A 21,791-nucleotide genomic window follows, 5' to 3' on the forward strand; every position below is an offset into this window, starting at 1 on the left:
TTTTTTCAACATTTACCTGCTTTTATGTTTAAAAACAATTTTTATCTCCTCCCTCCCTCTCTCCTTAAGTGACCGTTTCGCTTCTTTGCTCAGCAGAATCAGCTCAATTCACTCCTAGAAGCACGTGCGGCAGCAAAAGTGTGTTGAACACACAATTTGGAGGTGTGTTCGTGCATGTGCGTGCGCAATCCCTTGCTCTGCAAGCTTCAGTCAGTCAGTCAGTCCCAGGCAGTGAAGCAGAGAGGATCCCCTCGCTGAGCTTCAAGCTAATTCTTCAGTCTACTTTTCCAAGTTGATTGACTTTTGAATTGTGCGGCCAAGTGGGAGAACGCTAGTTTTGTAATGCTGAAGTGTGAGCGAAGGGAATCGGGGCGGCTGAAGAAGCCAAGGAGAAGGCACATGGGAGAAGGACACGACTGATGATCTTTGCCGTCGAGAGCAATGAAGAGGCTGAAGCGGTTCTAAAAAGAAGGGGGGAAAGCACCGCTGATAATATTTATTGAAGTTTTAAAAAAAAATAAAAAATCTGGATAGGAGGTGGGAGACCACAACCGAAGCCCTCCTCGCTGCTAAAATGTTGCGTTTGACAGCTTTGAGTCTTCTTGGGTGGACTTTGTTCATGAGCAAAGTGAGCACGACTGTTGCACTGGATATGGGGTGAGTAGAATGCATCGGTATAATTTTTAAATGCAAAAAAATTATAACCTTAATCATAATTATGATTGCATGTGCACCCAACTGAATCTCCAGTGGATTAAAAAAAAAAAAAAGGTCTACACGCCCCTGTTGAAACAATAAAGGCACACTTCTCGCAAAAGCTCAAATACATTTTTGAGCGGAATGTATCAAATTTAATTCAATAGAATGAGAAAAAATTCGAGCAAAATCCAAGGAGGACTTTTTTTTGCCTCAAGTATCGGTGGCTGGTATCGGACAACTTGTACTTGCCCATCACTAAGACACATTTTAAATATATCAGAGTTGTGTTTGCTTAAGTTGAGGACAAAATGAACCTGAAATGAAATCCAGCGAGAAGGCCATGTGACTCCGTATATAAGCACCTGATCCAGGGGGGCTCATCCAGGCTTGCTCCCCCCCCCCTCCCACTGTAGATCAAACGAGTCCATTTGCTGGTCCCCCCTCTCCCCCCTTCAGAGGATTTTCTCATGACTCGCTCTCTCAAACTCTCAGGAACTGCACTTGCCGCTGGCTGTAATGCCGCGCCGCTGTAATGCCAACCACCTGATCCTTCTCTCAGGCATGCAACAGGGTGTGCTCACTCCTAATTTCAGTGATCTTCAGTAGAAGAGGGAAAAGTCAGCCAATGGGCTTAAGGGACTTAGGGCTAAATTGAAATATGAAGAACTGCACGTTACTTGGAGCAGGATTTTTTTTTTTTTAGCTCCAGGGTTGAGGGATTAAACAAGCATTCAGTCACATTCATTCCTGTGGAGGATTTAGAGTCTTTCATGAACCTAATGTATTTTCCTGGAAGGCGAAAGGTGGAGTACATGCTGGACTAGTCGCCTATGAAGCTGCTCTGTAATGAAAAATAATATTTTTTTAACCACAGCGTCATCTGCTGGTGGTGGTAGCCCTAATGTAAAATGGCCTCTGGAGCCCCCCCACTATGCCAGATGGCAGTCTTTCATCCAAAGGCTTCAATTAGTCTTTTTTTTTTTTAATGTTCCAGCCTGTTTTTGAGCATCAAAGCTTTGGCCTTTGCACTGTGACCCCAGTGGCGGGCCGGGCCCCCTTCCTTCAATTAAACGTCAGAACGAGCGTGTGGAATCTTAGCGGTTACCTTGTTCCAAACAAGACTTCAAGGTTGGGGGGGGGGGTTGACGGACCACCCATAAGAATAACGGCAGAGCCAGAATAGCAAAGGATGGAATCATTGGCCACCGTTCTCTCTTTCACCACCGTTCAGCTCAGTGGCCTAGTGGTAGAGTGTCCGCCCTGAGACTGGAAGGTTGTGGGTTCAAACCCCGGCCGGGTCATACCAAAGACTATAAAAATGGGACCCATTGCCTCCCTGCTTGGCACTCAGCATTAAGGGTTGGAATTGGGGGGTTAGATCACCAACTGATTCCCGAGCGCGGCACCGCTGCTGCTCACTGCTCCCCTCTCCCCCAGGGGATGGATTAAAATCACACGGGGATGGGTTAAATGCAGAGGACAAATTTCACCACACCCAGGTGTGTGTGTGACGATCATTGGGACTTTAATCTTTAATCTTAATCTTCAAGGGGCTACTTGGTAGCGGCTCCCTCGGTGTTCCGAGCGGGCGTGGAGGAAAGCATCAGCGTGACCATCTTCAACGCCAAAGCCGAGACTCGTGTGCAGGTCCAGCTGTCCGTGAAGGGACAGGCGGTGGCCCACAGCCACGGTTCCGTGCTGGGTGAGAACGCGGCCCATTCATCGTCATCCGTTTACCATGGACAATATATGTATTTGACTTTTTTTTTCCCTTTTTTTTGTGTGTTTTAGACAAAGGCACCATTAAGCTGAAGGTGAGTCAATGTTATCATTGCGCATTATATAATGAGAGATCTTTTCTACTGCTGTAGAAAGTGTGTCGAAATCTTGAAGATGGAATGATTTTTTTTTGGGTGACTTCACACCACAATCAACACCTGAGTCCTCCCCCCCCGCTTTGACCTCATTTGCTTTTGGTAATCCCGTGTTTGTGTGTGTGTCGGCAGGTTCCCTCGGGGTTGAGAGGTCAAGCCCACCTGAAGCTGTGGGGCAACCGTCACCTCGCAGAGGGGGGCTACATCTTCCACAACCACACCACCGTCACGGTGGAGAGCAAGGGCACGGCTGTTTTCATCCAGACCGACAAGCCGGTCTACAAGCCCAAACACAAAGGTGACAGCGCGCTTGCTAGTTGGTTCGCCACATAATCCACATGCCAGTTTTTTTTTTTCTTCTTTCTTTTGAAAGGCCTTTTGAATTGGAATCAATCACTATGCGTGTATTAAAAAAAGATGCAGTCAAGTTGAACTAAACTTGGAGGTATTTGGTAATTGTATGCTCCTGCATGAAGGGAATGTAGCTAATTAAATACTGTGGAGCAGGAATGTACCGATACATAAACTGATTATTTTACGATTCAAATGAACTTTACATATTTTACAGAGTATATTTTTTCTACGAATAACCTGGTCCATGTGTGAGTTTAAAAAAAAAAATGGACAGACTAGCATAAACAAAATGGCAGATTGCTTCTATAAATGGCGAGATGTTAGCATGGTTGCTAAGTCGCTAACTGATGCTGTTTCTGCGTCTTCAGTGCTCATCAACGTCTACACGGTCACACCCGACCTGAGGCCGGTTAATGACAAGGTAATGTTTATTTTCATATAACCTTTACTTCCACTTTTTTTACTGGTGTTTACTTGTTTGTTTTGTTTTCTTTTTGCAGATTGAGGCATACATTTTGGTGAGTGGAGTCAGGTGGGACCACCCAGGAAGGAGGGGGCAATGGTGGGGGGGTGGGGGTCACGCATCCGGTCAGGGGTGAGAAAAACAGGGAAGCTCACCTCGATAAGTGTGGAAGAGCGCGAGGATAAACACAGCGTGAAATTGAAGCCTGGTTTTCACCTCCCCCATCGATGAACCGTATCAGCCGAGCTGCTCTTTCTTTTTTCCGGAGACGTTTCCATTGCGAATAGTGAGCTCCAGTAGAGGCGCAAATCTGATTGGACAAACATCTACGTGCAACATCAACGAATGAAATGTCAATTTCATGGAGCATATCTTTGAATTATTTGTGGGTTGTTTTTTTTTTCTTACAGGACCCGAGGGGATCCAGGATGGTGCAGTGGAAAGGTCTCCAATCAATCTGCTGTGGTGAGACATGTCTTGAAATCGCTAATTTGTCAATGTTGTTAGGCCGAATGAATCTCACCTTTCAAGGCTTTTTTGTGTTCCTCCAAATTAAATAAATGGTGGGAAAAAGTACAATTGCACACTGTGATGCTTATCTTGGATTTAAGCCAGGATTGTCTCTCACGTAGGGATTGTCAACATGAGTTTCCCTCTGTCCGACCAACCCGTGTTTGGAGAGTGGTTTATCTTTGTGGATGTGCAGGGCCACACGTACAACAAATCATTTGAAGTGCAGAAATACGGTGAGCACCATTAAAAAGAAAAAATCCAACTCCAAAAACAAACAAATATTGAAATAGTGCTCTGCTTCTCTCACAGTTATACCCAAGTTTGAGTTGACGATCGATCCGCCTCGCTACGTCCGAGATCTGAACACGTGTGAGCAGGCCACTGTCCGGGCGAGGTGAGTCACAGAAGAATTTGCAAAATGTTCATCTATTTCCTAAGCGTCACCTCGCATGTATGGACAGGTACACGTTTGGAAAAGCCGTGTCGGGGAAGTTGAGTGTTAACATGACAGTTAACGGAGTAGGATACTATCGTCACGAGATGGGCCGTCCTGTCATCATGAACATGGAGGTCAGTTCCTGCGTCGGGATTATGTCGGACACCGACGTCATCAGATTTCCGCTTTTCTCTTCCCAGATGAAAGGCTCGGCAAACTTCAGCGTTTGCGTCAAAGACATGATGCCCCCGGACGTGGCCGACCACTTCAGGGGCACCGTCAGCATCTGGGCCACGCTCACCAGCACGGACGGAGGCAGGCAAACCACCTTTGACGATGCCGCAGCCGTCCATAAGCAGCTGATTGACGTTCGGTACTCCAAGGACACGCGTAAACAGTTCAAGCCGGGTCTGCCTTACAAAGGGAAGGTAAGACGGGATTTGATGAAGAACTGTGGCCATTGGTCATTTACTTTAGGAGTCTTTTATCTCCTTGTTTGTTTAGATTGAGGTGACTTACCCCGACGGGAGCCCTGCTGATGGTGTGAAGGTTCGCGTGAAGGCTGAGTTGTCCCCCAAAGACAACGTCTACACCAGTGAACTGATCTCCAAGGACGGTCAAGCCACGTTTGAGATCCCGTCCATCCCCACCGCGGCCCAGTATGTGTGGCTGGAGGTGAGTGGCGGACAGATGGATGGATGGATGGAAGGATAGATGGTTTAAATACATTTCGTTTTGCTGCTACGTAGACAAAAGTGACATCCATCCAAGGCAAGGCAGTTGGAGACCAGTACCTGCCCAGCTACCTGTCCATCAGCAGCTGGTACTCACCCAGCAGGTGTCACATCCAAATCCAAAGCCCCGGCGCCCCACTCAAGGTTGGTTCGGCTTCATTAAAAGATGAGTTTCGAATACATAACCTTCTCATGTGCGTCTCAGGTCGGCCAAGAGGTAGAAGTGGCGCTCAAATCCACATGTCCGTGTAACTTCACCTTGCACTACGAGGTGGCATCTCGAGGGAACATCATCCTCTCCGGCCAGCAGCTCGCCAATGTCACGACTTCTCATCGGGAAAAACGAGCTACCGTCACCTTTGATAAAAATATTCACACCACTGACTCGCCTGTGTCTGCCTCAGGTAAATCCCGCGCCATGTACGGAGAAAAATATGTCTAAAATCCGTAAAACATGTATGATATCTTCAGCAGAAACGGAGATGGACAACTGCGTGTCGTATCTGCGCTTCACCGTCACCCCCACCATGGCGCCGCTAAGCCGTCTGCTCGTCTACTACGTGCGGGAGAATGGCGAGGGCGTCACGGACAGTCTTCAAATCTCCGTCCAGCCCACCTTAGAGAACAAGGTTTGCGTTCTACGGCACAAATATTCACTCGTTGCTTCCATGCCATGATATTTATCCTGGATCGCAAATGATTTTGGGTCAAGTACAGGTAGTGAAGAGGTAAGCGAGCTTGTGCACCAGCTTGGCGTACTTTGTAAAGCCGGTAAACAAACAGCTGTGCTGGCCCGTGTGAGCTGCCGAGTTCCTGCCTGCATTAGGTGGAGTTAACTCCCCGAAGTATTTACAGCTCCCTGGTATGCCATTACAACACTCGGCCTGTGTGCTCGCTCGCCGTAGGAGGAGCGGGGGTAGTGGATGTTGCAGAGGCATGACACGACGGAGGCCGCAGGCAGAAAGGAGGCCGGCGGAACCCGTTGACTGAAGCTTAATACTAGCGATGGGGAAATGAGGCTTCGAATTGACTTCATGAACCAGTTGTATTTTATTTTACTCCTCTAGATGGCACTGTTGCTGTGAATAAAGGAGTTTTGGTAATGGCAAGTTAGTATACTTTTAACCCAATGTTGGACAGAGAGTGCCCTCTAGAGGAGTGAAAAATAATACAACTGGTTCATGAAGCATATTTGAAGCATATTTCTGATCACTACTAAATACTATTTTTTTTTTCTTTTATAATCGTTTTGAGTGTCATTCATTGTCACCAGATAGCATTGCTGTACTTTTCTCTGTCGTTTGTCTTGCAGGTGTCCGTCACTCTGTCCACCAATCAGTCCATGCCGGGTGACCCGGTGAGCATGCGCGTCCGTGCCGACAGGGGCTCCTGTGTTTGTGTGGCCGCTGTGGATAAAAGTCTTTACTTGTTGAAACCGGACTTTCAACTCACTCCAGACGAGGTGAGAAAAGTTTATTTTAGTGGTTCAATTAAAAGACCAATGCAAAATGATTGGATATGAAAAATGTCTTCCGCAGGTGTTCAAGGAGCTTTCCGACTTTGACGTGTCCGACGCCTTTGCCGTTCAGAAAGACGACGGGCACTTTTGGTGGCCCGGCCTTTCGTCCAAAAGACGCCGACGTTCCTCGGTTTTCCCGTGGCACTGGGACATCACCAAGGACGCCCGCTTTGCTTTCACAGTGAGAATGCGCACTTTGACCTCCTGACCCCCGACTTTTATTCCACAGGAGAACATTTCGCTCAATGTCTTGGAGCGGATACATTTTTGATTGCTTTGTATCTCTTGCGTACGTCGAACACAGGAAACGGGGCTCGTCGTGATGACGGACGTGGTGAGTTTGAACCACCGGCAGAGCGGCGGGATGTACACCGACGAGGCCGTCCCCGCTTTTCAGCCGCACAGCGCCACCATGGTTGCCGCCGTGCACTCCCGCCCGGCCTTCAGGTACGTCGAAACAGGAGTATGTGTGAAAAAAAAAAAAAAATCCATCCAATCAGATGCAAGTGTCGTTTTTAATATTGTATGTCGAGTTCTTTTTCGGTACGCCGAATCTCCGTTAGTTGAAAAGCAAAACAAGTCTTTCATGACTTTAATAACACACGTCGGTCTTCAATCAGCGCTCGGAAACGGACGAGCGGAGAAAAACAAAGGAATTAGATGTGATTGCTCGTCCGTATTGCGTGCCGACATTCCTTAATGCTACTCGTTGCGGTGATGAACATTAAACACATGACGTGACTTAAGTCGAATGTCAGCGTGCAAATCCCGAGTAAATCATCGGGCCTTTTATGGAGATGTTTTATTGTGAGCAGCTGAGGCCTTTTTACTGATGTCGGCTTGTGTTTGGCTCGCAGACCCGAGAAGCGTAGGCGAACATTCTTCCCGGAGACGTGGCTGTGGCACTGCCTCAACGTCAGGTATGTCAAATCCCATCAGTATTGGACGCCGATGCGAGATAAGCCAGGCGAAGGGAGGAAAGTGCGAGAGATGATGGAAATCTCCTTCCAGAAGCCGTGTGTGAATGCGGCTCTTTGAAAGCATCCCATCTTTGAGCCGACTGTCACACTCTCAACAACTCCTTCTATTCATTTTCCGCCAATATAAATGAACTGCCCCGGTAGATTTCCATGTGGCTGATTTCCTTTGGCTCGGACTACTTTCCAAAAAAAGCCCTTAAGGTCTATTAAAGTAGACTTTGATCAAGCAAAGACGGTTCTATGTTAGTTTACGATCGGCGTTAAGAAGCCTCACCCCCTCCCCTACATGAAAAGCTTCGTTGAAAAAGCCGATATTGACACAGATGTTTCACAGAGAATTTTTTTTTCTTCTTGGCTGACAGCGCCGAAACGGGCGAGGCAGAGCTGCGACTGGACGTGCCCGACTCCATCACCACGTGGGTGACGGAAGCCGTCGGGTTGTCCAAAGACAAAGGGCTGGGCTTGTCCACCAGAGCGGAGCTTCGTACCTTCAAGCCTTTCTTCGTGGACTTCACGTTGCCTTACAGCTTGATCCGAGGGGAGCAAACCAAAGTTCCCCTGACCGTCTACAACTATCTGCCGACGTGTGCTGAGGTATGATGATGATGAAGGACGGCACAGCAAGTGCGCTAGCATGCTAACGTCTGGCTCGTTTGAAACGTCCTCGTGTGAATACACCCTTCCGAGAGCCTCCGTAAGCTGGAAGTTGACCCATCCTGCACTCCGAAGCCATGACATCATAATCTTTGCAGATGGGCCTGATTTGGTGTTAGATGAAGATGCGAACGGGCGTAGCGCCTTCCTTTGATCCCTTCCATCCCGACAACATGAGATTCCTATATTTTCAGATTTTTTATTTATGACTTCTGGAGGGTGGATAAAGGGCATTCCTCCATCAGAGCTGGACAATGAGCGGCATTTAATCCTCCGGGGAACTTGAGAAACATGAGTCAGTTTGGATTCAAAGAGAAAAAAAAATACGGGAATGCGCCTTATGAGGGTGGGACGGTGAGAAAGATTGTTTATTTCCCAATGTTTTATCCTTTTTTTTTTTTGCAGGTTCACATTAAAGTGTCAGTACCAAAGGGCATCAAGTTTATTGGTCATCCTGGAAAGCATCATCTTACCAGGAAAAAGTGCGTGGCTCCCGGGGAGGCCACGCCCACCACCATCGTGTTGGCTTTCAGCGAGCTGGGCCCGGCAAACATCACAGGTATCCGCAGAAGCTCCCATCTCGTTCGCTTTGGAGATTGCTCACCCACCTCCAGGTACAAACATGTGAGAACAAAGCAGGCCAGCAGCGGGGGAGCCTCCACAGCTGTGCTGTGACACTCAGTGGCATGTTGATGAGTTTGCAGGTCATCGGCGGTCAAAGGGCCCCCCTACCCCCACAGCCCCGCTCCGACTCCCCTGGCCCCCTTATGTTTCCCTCTCACTTCACACACACAAAGAGCCGCCATTGGCACGGGGCCACGTTTCCAATGCGAGAGTCCTTGTACAGGCATGTTTGTCTTGTGTAATGCGCTAGATGTTGAACATGTCCACAAAATATTGTTTAGACTAGCGTGTGATGATTTGCCATGTTGACTTTTAGCACCAGGCAATTAATATTTCGTAATGACAGCGATAATTTACACCGTCCCAAATGAAGTGACAATCATCTCCATTTTGATGGATGGCATGTGAAGGCAATCTGTGAGATATCAAAGTTACATGTGGCATATTAATTTTTTTATGTGGTACATATTGAGTCTCTATGTGGTTCTAACGGTCACATGTTGTTTACTCAAAATTATTCTGTGGCAAAACAATCACATGCTTATGGAATCAAAATAATAAAATATTGTGTGACATTTTTAGTGTGCAAATCAGATTACTCAACTCCTTCCATCATTCTAACATATCTAAGCTTTTGACATTCTATTTCCTCTGTTTTCTTTTGACAGCCCGAGCCATCGCCTACAGTGAAACCAGCTGCTGTTCAGACTCACAACAGTCAGGCAAAACAGGAAATGATGTCGAGGAAAGAAGGTCACCCGCTGGCCTGGACTTTGTGCGGAGGACTGTCCTTGTGGAGGTAAGTGAGCGGCAATCTATCATGATGTCACACAATCTGTTGTTTGACTTGCGTTCTCATGCCCCGCCCCCTTTTTAGCCAGAAGGCTTACCAAGAGAGTACACCTATAGTGTCTTCTTCTGTCCCAACGGTAAATTCATTCATCTTTGAGTCTTCCAAAAAAAAAGTGCAGATATGTTGAGAATATTATTCCCATCACCAGAGAGAATTCACATTTCGACCCCCAACAAGTACGAGTATCAATACGTGAAAAAGCCGGCCAAGATGAGCCAGTTCCAAGTGGCGGTGAAGACGCACAACGACGCCCATTTGGCCCTATCGCCCACCCCGCACGACAGCGCCGAGATGATCGAGATCGTGCTGGGGGGTCGGCAGAACACCCGCTCCTGGATCTCCTTGGGTAAGATGGGCGAGGCGCTCGTCAGCGTCCCCACGCCGGATCTCCTCTCCTGGGATGAGTTCCGCAGCTTCTGGATCGTCTGGAAGGGAGCTGTGGTCCAGGTTGGTATCAATATGACGGTGCTGAAGTTTTGATCTTTATAATCAGTTATCAGTACAGTATTTGTTGAGATCTTTTGGACTTTGCTCAGGTGGGCCATGGTCTACATGCATCCAATTCATCACTTATCCTTGAGTGGTCCAGCACCAGCCCTTTACAGGTTAGTCTTTTTTTTTTTTTTTTTTTAAATTGATGTTACATAATTAGCATCGATCTTCAAATAACTGTTAAATTCAATTTTAATAGAGATACATTTCCCCTCAGGTTCGACACATCGGCTTCTCCACAGGATGGGGCTCGGTCGGGGAATTTAAGATCTGGAGGAAGGAAGACTCTGATGAGAACCACAACGAGGCCTTCACTCTTGGGGTCCCGCACAACATGGTGCCGGGATCTGAGCGCGCCTCCGCATTTATGATCGGTAACGTTTTCACAATATGGGTTCACTCGATACCGATGTGAACGATCGCTGTCCTTTTTTAGGCGATGTGATGGGGCCAACGTTGAACAACCTGGACAAGCTTCTCCGACTGCCGTTCGGATGCGGGGAGCAGAATATGATCCATTTCGCGCCCAATGTCTTTGTGCTCAAGTACCTGCAGAAGACTCGGCAGCTCAGCGTTCAGGTGGAGAATGAAGCCACCGATTACCTCTTGCAAGGTACAATTTTTTTTCTTTCAATTTGAAAATCTTTCAGACTAAGGATGCCACCTGCTAGTTGATTGGGTTCATCATACCCGAGCGGCTTTCCGCAAGCAGCTGTTAAAACTCAGAAAATGGGAGTGCGTCTTCTCAACAACTCAAATCCCTCCGTGCAAAAAAGTGTGGAAGGAAATTGCTGGCAACCGGTCAACCGTCGTTACGTTTTTGTGGAAACTCCAGGAGTGACGTTTACTTTGGATAATGGATTTTGTCCGTGGAACTGAGGCGAACTTTGACCCGGTTGGCAGTGAATCCTCTGGATTATGGCCTGGAACGAGCTCACCCGTGATGGCTCTTTTCTCCAAGTCTTCACAATGTAGAAGACCTCATTTTCACTTTGGCCTCTCAGAAGACTCATAACATCCATTGAGTGATTTGTGCCAGTTTTATTTGGAGAGGATTTGTTGAAGAAGACAACTTCTACTCACTGGCTGTCCAGTCTAACTCCCCTCCCACCCTTCCCCTCCTTTCTCACCCTTTCTGGCGTGCACACACTCGGGGCCAACAACGAGGCACTCTAAAGCAGCAAGGTCAAAAATAATCAAGAAATGATGACTTTCTGGTTCCACCTTTAAGACGTATTTTTTTTTGTGAAATGAATTCCCCCCTCCCCCATTCTTATCCAGGTTACCAGAGACAACTGACCTACAAACGTCAGGACGGCTCCTACAGTGCTTTCGGGGAGAGGGATTCCTCAGGAAGTATGTGGTAAGTCCTTGTCAGCAAAGTTTACACATCTCTTAGTGTTCAATCTGTGCTTCGGCAGGCCCCGCATTCTTCAACTTTAACTGGGACTAGCGCGCCACCGGCAAAAGCACTCAAGGTTTCAGCAGCGTCTCAGCACACACACACACACACACACACACACACACACACACACACAACACGGGCGATCTGTTTCTCCCATTGTGGTGTTTATGCACATTTGGGGTCAGGCAGACAGAGCCATCTCATAATATTTATAAGAATGACATCACTCTTCTCCATGGGGGAGGCTGCGGTTCCGACTGTTTGGGGCCCTCTCGCGCGGAGCATACCTCCGGGTTGATTTACAGGCTAAGGTGGGCATCGTGATATATAATCAAGCCGTCGTTGTAAATCAGCGGCTTGCATAAACAACGGAGAATCGTAAACAAACTTGCGTAATTGCTTTCTGGAGGTACTAGGTCGATTTATTTGCACACCAGCAAGATCCATGACACTGCATCGGACCCCTGTTGCTCTTGGAGACAGACTTATACGTTCGCTCGATGCCGTTTTCCTGGCGGAGAGCACGGCCGAATGACTCACCGCCGGGATGGAGTCGCTCAGCGCCAGGGAAAAGCTTGACCTCTTCCCCTCGTGACTGACAGGATGTGAGGACGTAACAAGCGCTGCCACCACTCCTGCGTGGCTTGTGAGCACCTCGCAGATGGCCCACGTCATCGTGCTTTATGAATCCGTCAACGTGAAGCTCGTTGTTATCCAGCAGCAGAGTCGGGTATTTTACTAGCGCTCACTTTTTTCCAGGTTGGCAAAAAAATACAACTTGGTGGAAGATTGACAGTGAAAGCAGCAGTCACGGCTAAAAAATAAAGCGAAGTGTGGAGAGTCTCTGTAGCTTCTCAAATAGCAACCCTCTTTTAGTTATCACCCCTTCCTTCCTCATCATGTTTGCTGTTGAGTTAAAAAAAAAATAAAAATAATCATTCGCGTTTGGTGCCCACATGTGAGTAGCCAGATGAAACTCACAGCTGGTCATAACAAGATAGAGTTGGAGACGTAAACAAACAACAAAAATATTCTCTCAGGGTGCTATTTCCTCTCCATAGACACGTCCCAGTTTTTTTTATTACTGTTTTGCCCTGAGGTCGATTTTGAAACAGTGTAGATACGACCTCGTCGGCGAAGATAGGAAGCATCGCTTTCTCGTGTTTTGGCTATGAAGGAGCTCTCATGGTAGCTCTGACATCCAAATCTCCTCTTTGAGCATTTCGCGGCCAGTTGGGACACCTTTTTGAAGAGCGTACATGGGTGTTGTCTGAGTTAAAAGTCCAGATTGGCACAGCCTCGACAGGAATGTTATGATGTGGACCTGGGGAAAGCTTATCCTTTATCCCGCTACGACTTTGACTTGATTCTGAATAACATACGGTATTTCGATTTAAGCTAACAGCGTTGAGACTGTTTAGCCTCAGAAGATTGAACAGGTGGTACATCAACATTGAAATGTAAATAATATGTACAATACCTCCCGCCCCATCAGGTTGACTGCGTTTGTGCTCAAGTCCTTCGCCCAGTCGCGGGGTTTCATCTTCATTGACCCTGAGGAGCTCCGAGCGGCCAAGTCGTGGCTCATCAGGCATCAGCGAGACGACGGTTCCTTCCCGGCCATGGGACGGATTCTGAACAAAGACCTGCAGGTAGATGGACGTTTAGTAAGAAAGGCGCAATTTTTGATTTTTCATTAATTGGCTGTCCTGTCTTTTTGACATTGACCTTTTTGATTCTTCCATTTCCAGGGTGGCATTCACGGGAAGATCTCTCTGACGGCTTATGTGGTGGCAGCACTTTTGGAGACGGGGATATCGACTGACGTAAGCACGAGGGGAGGGGCGTATATTTTTCATTATTTTTTGTTCCTATTTATTTTTTATTCCTATTTTTTGTGTCTTTGAGCAGAATATTGCTGTCATGCCATGGTACAATTGTAGCTCAAAGATGATCTTTCTTTTGTCCCCTAAAAATAATTGACAGTGCACCAACAGCGCCTCTAGCGGTGGCACTTAAGTAATGCATTTTAACCCTAAAATCCATTCCACACAATCGAAAGAAATCATAATTACTTAATCAATCGTTCTGCTTTTCATCACACCTCCACCAAAGTATCTTTTCGGCCGTGTTCTTTCCGTTAGTTCTTTCCGTTAGTTCGCGAAACACCGTTAAACGTCTTTTACGAGCCCTGTAAAAACAAAAACACTTTTCCTGTTTGCTACATCGGATGTAGTGCTGATTTTACGGCTTTCATTTCATTTCATGGAGTCATCAAGGGCAACAAAAGGTGGCATCCCACCAGCTGTAGGAGCAAACTGCAGAGCGGCTGATAGCCGGAGGGAAGGATGTGCTGGCAGGCCGCCCGCTTGCTCACATTTGTTCTGCCTCAAGACAGCGCTGCAAATCTGATAACCTTTTTCCACCGCGTCAAAACATTGACGAGTAATGCGCGTCGACATTTTGCTCTCGCGAAGGAGAATTTACATTCCTCCTAAATCAATTCTGCTTTTTGACTTCAGTTGTCCTCTCGAGCAGATTGACATCACAAGCAATTTAGTTAATCTCGTAAATCTACACACCCCTGTTCAAATGCTAGGTGTTGTTTTGCTATCACGATAGAAACTAAGGTTGAACTTTTTGACGATAATTCTAAAAGAATGCCAAAAAAAAAAAAAAGAAATCACAGCTAAATGTTCTTAAGAAAACATTTTCCCCTCCAATTGCACATAGTTGAACACATCGGCCTTACTTTGAATTCACCCATGCTGACCTCCCCTCTTGATCTTTTACAACCGATGAAAAATGCAAGAAATTCAAATTTATAAAATCCTTCACATCAAAGCAAACGATCCATCGCCTTCCAATTTCACTTTATGAAAAGACGAACTTGCAGTGAGCGGCTCTGGGGGCTTGTCATCTTTAGATTAGAGGCAAGGTCATATCTGCCAAAGATGAAAGCCTGCCTTCAACTTGTTGCCGGAGGGGAGGAAAGTTTATTCAAGCCGCACCCAAACTGAAGATTCGAGTGTGCACGTGGGACATTTATGTTTACCAGATAGCTGATCACGAGTAGCAATCGTGTTTACACCAGCGCTGAAATAAAATGTAACACAAACGACAATGTGTTAAACCAGGAAGAGAAGGTGGCAGTGGCCAAAGCCAAGGACTTCCTTGAGACCAACACCTACTCGGCGGACGACCCTTACACCACAGCCTTGTGCGCATACGCCTTGGCTCTGCTCCGCAGCCCTTTTGCCCCCCTCTCCTTGCGCCGCCTCAACCACATGGCCATTATGCAAGGTACTGTCATCACATTGAAACACAAAATCTGATCCAATGTGAGGGAGAATTAAAAAAAATCCACTGGACGCAGATGGACTCACCCATTGGAGCCTGACTGGAAGCACGATGACGGACGAAGACACCTTCATGGGCTTCAGCGGCGGTCTCTCCCAATCAGGTTGACCAATCGGTCCATTCCATATCCACAGCACACACACCTTACTAAATCTCGAGTGTTTGTTGCCAGTGGTGTCGGCAGAAGTGGAGATGACGGCATACGGTCTTCTCACCTACACCCTCCTCGGGGACGTGGCGTCAGCCCTGCCTGTTGTCAAATGGCTCTCCCAGCAGCGAAATGCTCTTGGTGGCTTCTCTTCTACACAGGTAAGCTTGGAAGAACCACCTAACTTTGCCTTCAAGGGAGCTTTTGCTAGCTTATAATGCTAACAATATTGACGGACGAACAAAGCGCGTCTGGTTTGATGTCGTAAGGATATTTGAACACAAACGGTGCAGCAGCACATGTAGATGTACAATATGACACTGGCATATATTATTTGTCTTCTGTGAAGAAGAATATTACTGCGACTTGGCTGTGTTAGACTGCCACCTGGTGGCCAATCTGCGCATGCAAGCTGATGATCTTTTCTCGCTTTCTTCACCTGCGCGGCAGGACACGTGCGTGGCACTGCAAGCGTTGTCCGAGTACGCCATCCTATCCTACGTTGCGGGTGTCAACCTCACCATCTCATTGGCCTCCACCAACTTGGACTTCCAGGAGACTTTTGAACTCAACAAGGACAACAAGAAACTCGTGCAAAGCGCCAAGGTAACCGCATGACTTTGTTTTCATCAGGTTCCAAGTAGCAATAAACAAGGCTGGTGTTGTGTTGATGTTGTTGCGCAATCTTGACTTTTTTTTTTTTTTTCGTGGGGGTGGCTCAGATTCCCAGCATTCCTACGGGCCTTTTTGTCAGCGCCAAAGGAGAAGGCTGCTGTCTCATGCAGGTAACACAGTGTGACTCTCACAAACACACACACACACACGCACACACTTGTTGCACTTCTCGCGCACGCTTACCTCATCGGCTCGCGGGAAGGAATTTGTTGGCAGCCGGCAGCTTGTTGTTGCTCCTTTTCAACACACAAATGAATCATCCAATTGGAGTAATCTGCTAGGGTTTAGGAAATTGCTCTTTTTTATGTCCTGCACTCCCCAGGACAGGATGCTGATTACTTCCTGCCTTGACACGGGACAAACAAAAAGCTTCTTGTAGTTGTTGTTTTTCTTCTTCTCATCTTTCCAGTCCTCTCATCACTTGACTGCGATTGTTTCGTTTAAAAGGATGTCAAATATGTTCAAGCCTAACCACGCGTCCCCATGTTCTGCCCAGATTGACGTTTCTTACAACGTACCCGACCCGGTATCTAAGCCGGCTTTCCAGCTCAAGGTTGACCTCAAGGAGGCTTTCCAAGGCCGCCACTTGCGGCCACCTCTTCCGTCTTCCTCGTCGTCCCGTCACCCCGCCTCGCGACCCCGCAGCCGCGCCGACAATCGCTCGGAGCTCAACCGCAAGCGTCGGGCGCCCGTCGACGACGACGACCCGGCGGCTCACCAGGACAAAATGGACTTCCATATCTCTTTGGAAGTGTGCGCCAGGTGGGGACCCCAACGCAACTCCTGGACGCGTCTTTTGCTCACCTCATCCGTCTCTCTCTCGCTCTCTAGGTGGCTTCATTCGGGCTCCTCTAACATGGCCGTCATCGAGGTCCCCATGATCTCCGGTTTCCGAGCAGATGTGGAAAGTCTTGAGAGGGTGCGTAAAGTCATCAAAGCTTCTCCAACTTTCTTCCGTTCCATGAGTTTGGTGACATCACATCTAGGCAAGGGAACTTCACCACTGCTATAAAACTCAGCTAACTTTTCTTTATGGCCATACTTACATTAATGTCGATTTTTAGGCTCTCTGTGCTTGAGTATTTTTATTTCCGTACATTTGTAAACACTCATCTGTAATTCTGGAAGTAGATTATTTTTTTTTTTTTTGAAACACAAGTATCAGCAGAGCGCATATGGTTCACATTCCAAGTGCATTTAAAATGAGAACCATATGGACCTTGATGATTGTGTACACCGCACAACATACATAATGCATCGTTACAAGGCGTACACGGAGCGCTTTGAGACTTTTTATCCCATCAGGTTGGATCATTTAATGTCGTGTTAATTAGAACCGAGCTGGAGCTGTCCAGTCCACCGAGGTGCTGGCTACTCGTGTCCCCCATTGAGGTCCGCTTCTTTGTTTACCTCAACAGCTGCTGATGGACAAGCGTGTTGGTTTGAAGAGGTACGAGCTCAACGGCAGGAAAGTGTTGTTCTACTTTGATGAGGTGGGTTTTAAGAACAGTTAAAAATCTGTTTAAAAAAAAAAAAAAAGTGAAATGAAGTGTTTGTTGCTGGCCTGTGTTGCAGATCCCCAGCCAGTGCATGACGTGTGTGGCCTTCCAGGCTGTCAGGGAATACATTGTAGGCAAGACGGCGCCTGTTCCGGTCAAAATCTATGACTACTATGAACCAGGTGTGCCTCTCGTGAATATTTCAAGTCACTCTGATTTATGATGTTTTTTTTTTTTCTCCAAGTGAGTCTAACGTTGTGCATCAGCTGTTGATTTTTCAGTCTTTCCCTGTTTACACGAATGCATTTTTCTAGTATTTTGTTCCCTTGCTATATTAAATGTCAACTAGGAATGAGCAAGTACCGATACTATTGGGCCACCTTATTGTATCATATCAATCAAATCTGACCGATTAAGTCCTCCTCGGCAGTAGTTGGCGCTATACTGACGCATCGGCAAATTGTCATTTGTGTCAGAAAGAGTTCACAAAGTGTTCAGTAAAATTTTAGATAACAAAACTAGTCAAGGTATCGGTACTCAGTATCAGAATGGTACTGGTATCGAACATTCCTAATGTGAAACAACCCATGACCTTAAAACCATGAATGGAATGCAATTGAAATTCTATTGTCAGAGCAATGAAATTCATTTGACACTTTTACCGTTTTTACATCTCGAGCAATTTTTTTTTACACCATTTCTCACCGCTAGCTAACATTTTTTGCCTGAGGGCAACCATAACTCAGATGTGGCCCGCGATTAAAACAGTCTGCCGCTTGATTTACAGCCTTCGAGGCCACCCGCTTCTACAACGTCAGCGAAAGCAGCCCGCTCGCCCGGGAACTGTGCGACGGCCCCACTTGCAACGAGGTGGAAAGTTCATCCAACCACTGGACAGGTGAGACCCCAACCGCTCACCTATTGCCACCGTCGGTCTTCTATAACGAGATTCCGACAGGTTTCGTGCAGGCGAACCAGTGCAACAACGTGTTTGGTTGCCTGGAGGAGGAGCAGTTTGAACGTTGCACGTGTTACCGCGACTGCGGCTACGACGGGGAGCCCGTCTGCGGCTCCGACGGACACGTTTACCAGAACCTGTGTCAGATGGAGGTGTTTGCCTGCCGCAACGGAACACGCATCAAGCAAGCCCCCGTGTCCCAGTGTCCTGACAGTAAGAAACCATACATGCTACGCTAAGTGTTTTCCTAGCAAAACATTCCGTGGTTAAATGTGTTTTCATTTGTTTTTCACGTATTAGAACTAACATCAGTAAAAAAAAAAACTTGAGCAGCTTCATTCTGGGGCTGGTTCGGATTCAACGACTGATTTAAGTGAAGCTAGCGAGGCTAGTTGCTGTTATTGATGTAGTTGGCGTGTGCGTGTATGTAATTACCTCAAAGTGTGTTGATGTGTCAATTCTCATTGCTGTGTGCAATGATCTCAGTTGCAGAAACAGCTGTTCAGATGTTGAGCTGATTACTGGATTTCTTTTTCTTAAGAGAGCGCTTTTATGGATCTCAACTTGCACACTCACATACACGCACCCCCCCCTTTCTCTCTGACCCGGTGCTGTATTAGAGAGCTCTGTGCAAATGACAGACCGCTTTTGTCCGAGCCTTTGAAATCCTCGTCACATTCCTTTTCCGACGCACAGCCCAACAACAAAAGGAGCCTTCACGAGTGCGGGAAACAAGACTTTGAAGAGGAAGAAACAAATAATGGAGCATTTAACTTTTGTTTTTGTTTGGGTGTTTGTTTGTGTACACTCATGCGCAGTGAGGGTCATTAGTCCATTTTGACGACAATCGGATCCACTTGTGATCATGCCGCCCACTTCTAGGCCAGGCTATTTTTGGAATCATTTGAACGCAGGCCTCCTTCGGGACCTCATTGTTTTGCCAAAAACGTGTTCCTTCTTCTGGTTAGCATTAACCGTACATGACGCAACAATGAAACTCTGTTGTGGTCACGACCGGTAAGGAAATCTGTTTTGAACCAAATGCGTGTGATGTGTGTGTTTCAAGTGGAGACCAAGGCAGAGGACAAGCAGCCAATAGCAAGCCAGGAGACTGAACAACCCTCAGTGCCCATACACACAGGTAATCTCACCAAACACACACACATTGAATCTCCTGCATGTTATACATTCCCCTGCAATTGCATCATGTCCACAATCTGATGAAGACAACAGAGTCGATTATTAGGTTGGAGTCTTCTGACGCTTCCAGAACATTCCTGGCGGGCTACCCTTGTTACTTTTGGCACACCAGGCCAAAAACACCTTTCACTGGATGTGAGACACAGTGTGCGGGTGGGACGATAAGGGGAATATTTGCGTTGTGTGATACAGGTGTGTGAGCGTAATACGAGGCGACGTGCGGCGACTTGTCTGCTCCGGGTCGTTGCTTTCAAAGGTCTTCATTGCACAGAAGCTTCACAATGGAAAAGAATGCTGTCGCAATTTCTCATAAACATGTGCATAGATCATTTATATTAAAAGTGGTTCTCAAACTGGAATCTACAAGCCCAAGCTGTAACTCGCCAAATTTTTTTTTTTTAGTGCATACTCTTTGGGATTGGTGTGCCAATAAAACAAACATAGTCAACTATGCAGCTCACTTAAAAACAGTTTGCAAGGTCGTAGGGCTTTTAGTGTGCAGGTAAATTATGTTAAGCAGGGGGCGCCCCCTTGTGTCTGTAAGGGGTAGTGCAGCAGCAAATGTCAGAAAGAGATTTGACATTTCCTTATTGCGCAATCTGTCCAGGTGAAGAGGAGCAGGGCTCCATGGCCGACGTGTCTTACTACTCTTACGATTACGACGCCAACTCCGAGCCTTTCCTGGCCGACGGCGAGTCGCGGGACCCCAGTTTCCACATCGCCCGAGCTGACCCCGATGCGGCGCAGAAGATCCTCCTGCCCGCGGACGTCCAAATCCCCACAGCCAACACAAGGAACAGTCCCGAACGATGGTACAGAGCACTCGCCGTAATTCTTTTCCAAAAACGGCACAGGCTAAGTTTACCCAATATTTTGCGAATCAATTAATCGTTCCGAGACCTTTTTTTAATTTCAAGTTGTGCAAAATGTTTGTCTTTCTGTCCTCCACAGAAATGCCGAGGTGAAGCCATCCCTACGTCCACTTTGTACATTATTTGTGAATATACGAGCGAATGGCAAGTGAAGAGAGAAGCCCCAAAGGAAACGTGAGCTTGTGTATTTGTGTGTGTGTGTGTGTGTATATATACAGTGTGTGTATGTTCACCCTCCTGCTCCTTGTATCACCACAGCATCTTTGTTATTCACAGTATTGCCTTTATAATCTCTAGAATGACAAAAAACATAATCAAGTATTTATATATATATTTTTTGTAATTACAACCGACTTTAAGCTATTGTTATATTTTCTATCTGTGGTATTTATTTGGAGCTGGAGGTTTTAATTATCATTAGGGGGGTGCTCACTGTTTTTCAATTTCCAGTCTGGGCTAATATTAGCCGCACACACCGTCGCAATTGCTTAGTTCCGCCCCTTCCTGTCAAATATATCCTTGGCGTATTTTGACAGGAGCATGAATGAGAATGGGTCTTTTAATACAGTTACTACAATTTAAACTGAGAAATTGTGTGCCTAAAATATAAAAAAATTAATACAAATTCAGAACCAGCAGAGATTTTTGTATCCTTTAGGACAAAGGTGGACTTATAGGCACCAAGAGTCCCGGGCGGACTCATGCACACTTTTTATTTTTCTCTCTCACAGCAGGATACTCAGAGATAACTTTCCTTCCTTTCCATAGGCTTGGAGATTTGATTGTACAGTTCATAAGCTATTTTATGTGACATTTTGATTCATGACGCAATCAAAGAAAAATGAAGTTTTTCCCAATTACTGTAAATATTCCAAATTTGATGAATCATAACATGTATTACATATCAAATACTGAGATTTTTAAATAAAAGATTAAAAAAAAACATGTAAGTCTATCCAAGACAATCAACATGATCTTATAGATTTAGTAGCTCACCTTCTAATTTTTCTTTCTATGCCTGCTTTAAGGTCAAAGTTCAACATGTCTTTCATAAGCAGAGTCACTGGTAGCATTTGCAGTTGTGTGTTGTTTTTCATGCTCACGTACGTGTTAGGTGAGGTCACGCTGCTCTTTGCAGCAACCTCTGGTGGGACGTTATTTGTCCAAGCTTGTCACACACAAATAAAAACTCCAAAGTGCAGCCGAGTATTAGACTAGAAATGGTGTTTCGCAACAAAGGTATGTCATTTTGAGTTCCAAAAATCTCATGACAAACCATCAAACAAAAGTGTAAAAACAAAAAAAGTATCGTCATAAATCAATAATAATTTTAGGTCATTTCCGGCTGTCAATTTATGGTAATGTCTATTGACAACCCTGACGAAACCTAGCTAATAATTAATTAAGCATGTACAGTATTTAACTTAGTTTTGCTATAGAGGATGGGAAGGGGAAAAAACCTCCCATTTTGTTTAAGTG

General features: G+C 46.4%; 1 protein-coding gene across 3 annotated transcripts; it reads left to right on the forward strand.

The window, feature by feature from the left end:
* The first annotated feature begins 135 nt into the window (after positions 1-135).
* cpamd8 (C3 and PZP like alpha-2-macroglobulin domain containing 8) lies at positions 136-21,281 on the forward strand. Of its 3 annotated transcripts, none has more exons than XM_037248721.1 (44): positions 136-657; positions 2,250-2,401; positions 2,491-2,513; positions 2,706-2,871; positions 3,296-3,348; positions 3,428-3,445; positions 3,801-3,855; positions 4,023-4,136; positions 4,213-4,297; positions 4,365-4,473; positions 4,540-4,767; positions 4,844-5,014; positions 5,089-5,217; positions 5,279-5,478; positions 5,537-5,702; positions 6,386-6,535; positions 6,612-6,773; positions 6,897-7,039; positions 7,450-7,512; positions 7,935-8,166; positions 8,632-8,785; positions 9,519-9,649; positions 9,728-9,779; positions 9,852-10,150; positions 10,240-10,308; positions 10,413-10,569; positions 10,632-10,808; positions 11,477-11,558; positions 13,096-13,252; positions 13,352-13,426; positions 14,738-14,903; positions 14,977-15,063; positions 15,133-15,269; positions 15,559-15,714; positions 15,831-15,893; positions 16,280-16,545; positions 16,615-16,702; positions 17,202-17,276; positions 17,359-17,464; positions 18,070-18,180; positions 18,241-18,453; positions 19,307-19,381; positions 20,048-20,252; positions 20,392-21,281. In XM_037248721.1, coding segments are annotated over exons 1-44 (5,604 nt in total). In that variant the 5' UTR covers positions 136-574; the 3' UTR covers positions 20,393-21,281. The 3 variants fall into 3 exon arrangements, with proteins under 3 accessions (XP_037104616.1, XP_037104617.1, XP_037104618.1); XM_037248722.1 differs by having other exon boundaries at positions 5,279-5,477; positions 5,545-5,702; XM_037248723.1 differs by having other exon boundaries at positions 5,279-5,477; positions 5,548-5,702.
* The last annotated feature ends 510 nt before the right edge of the window (positions 21,282-21,791 follow it).

Source organism: Syngnathus acus, chromosome 4 (genome assembly GCF_901709675.1).
Source record: "Syngnathus acus chromosome 4, fSynAcu1.2, whole genome shotgun sequence".
NCBI classification, from domain to species: domain Eukaryota; kingdom Metazoa; phylum Chordata; class Actinopteri; order Syngnathiformes; family Syngnathidae; genus Syngnathus; species Syngnathus acus.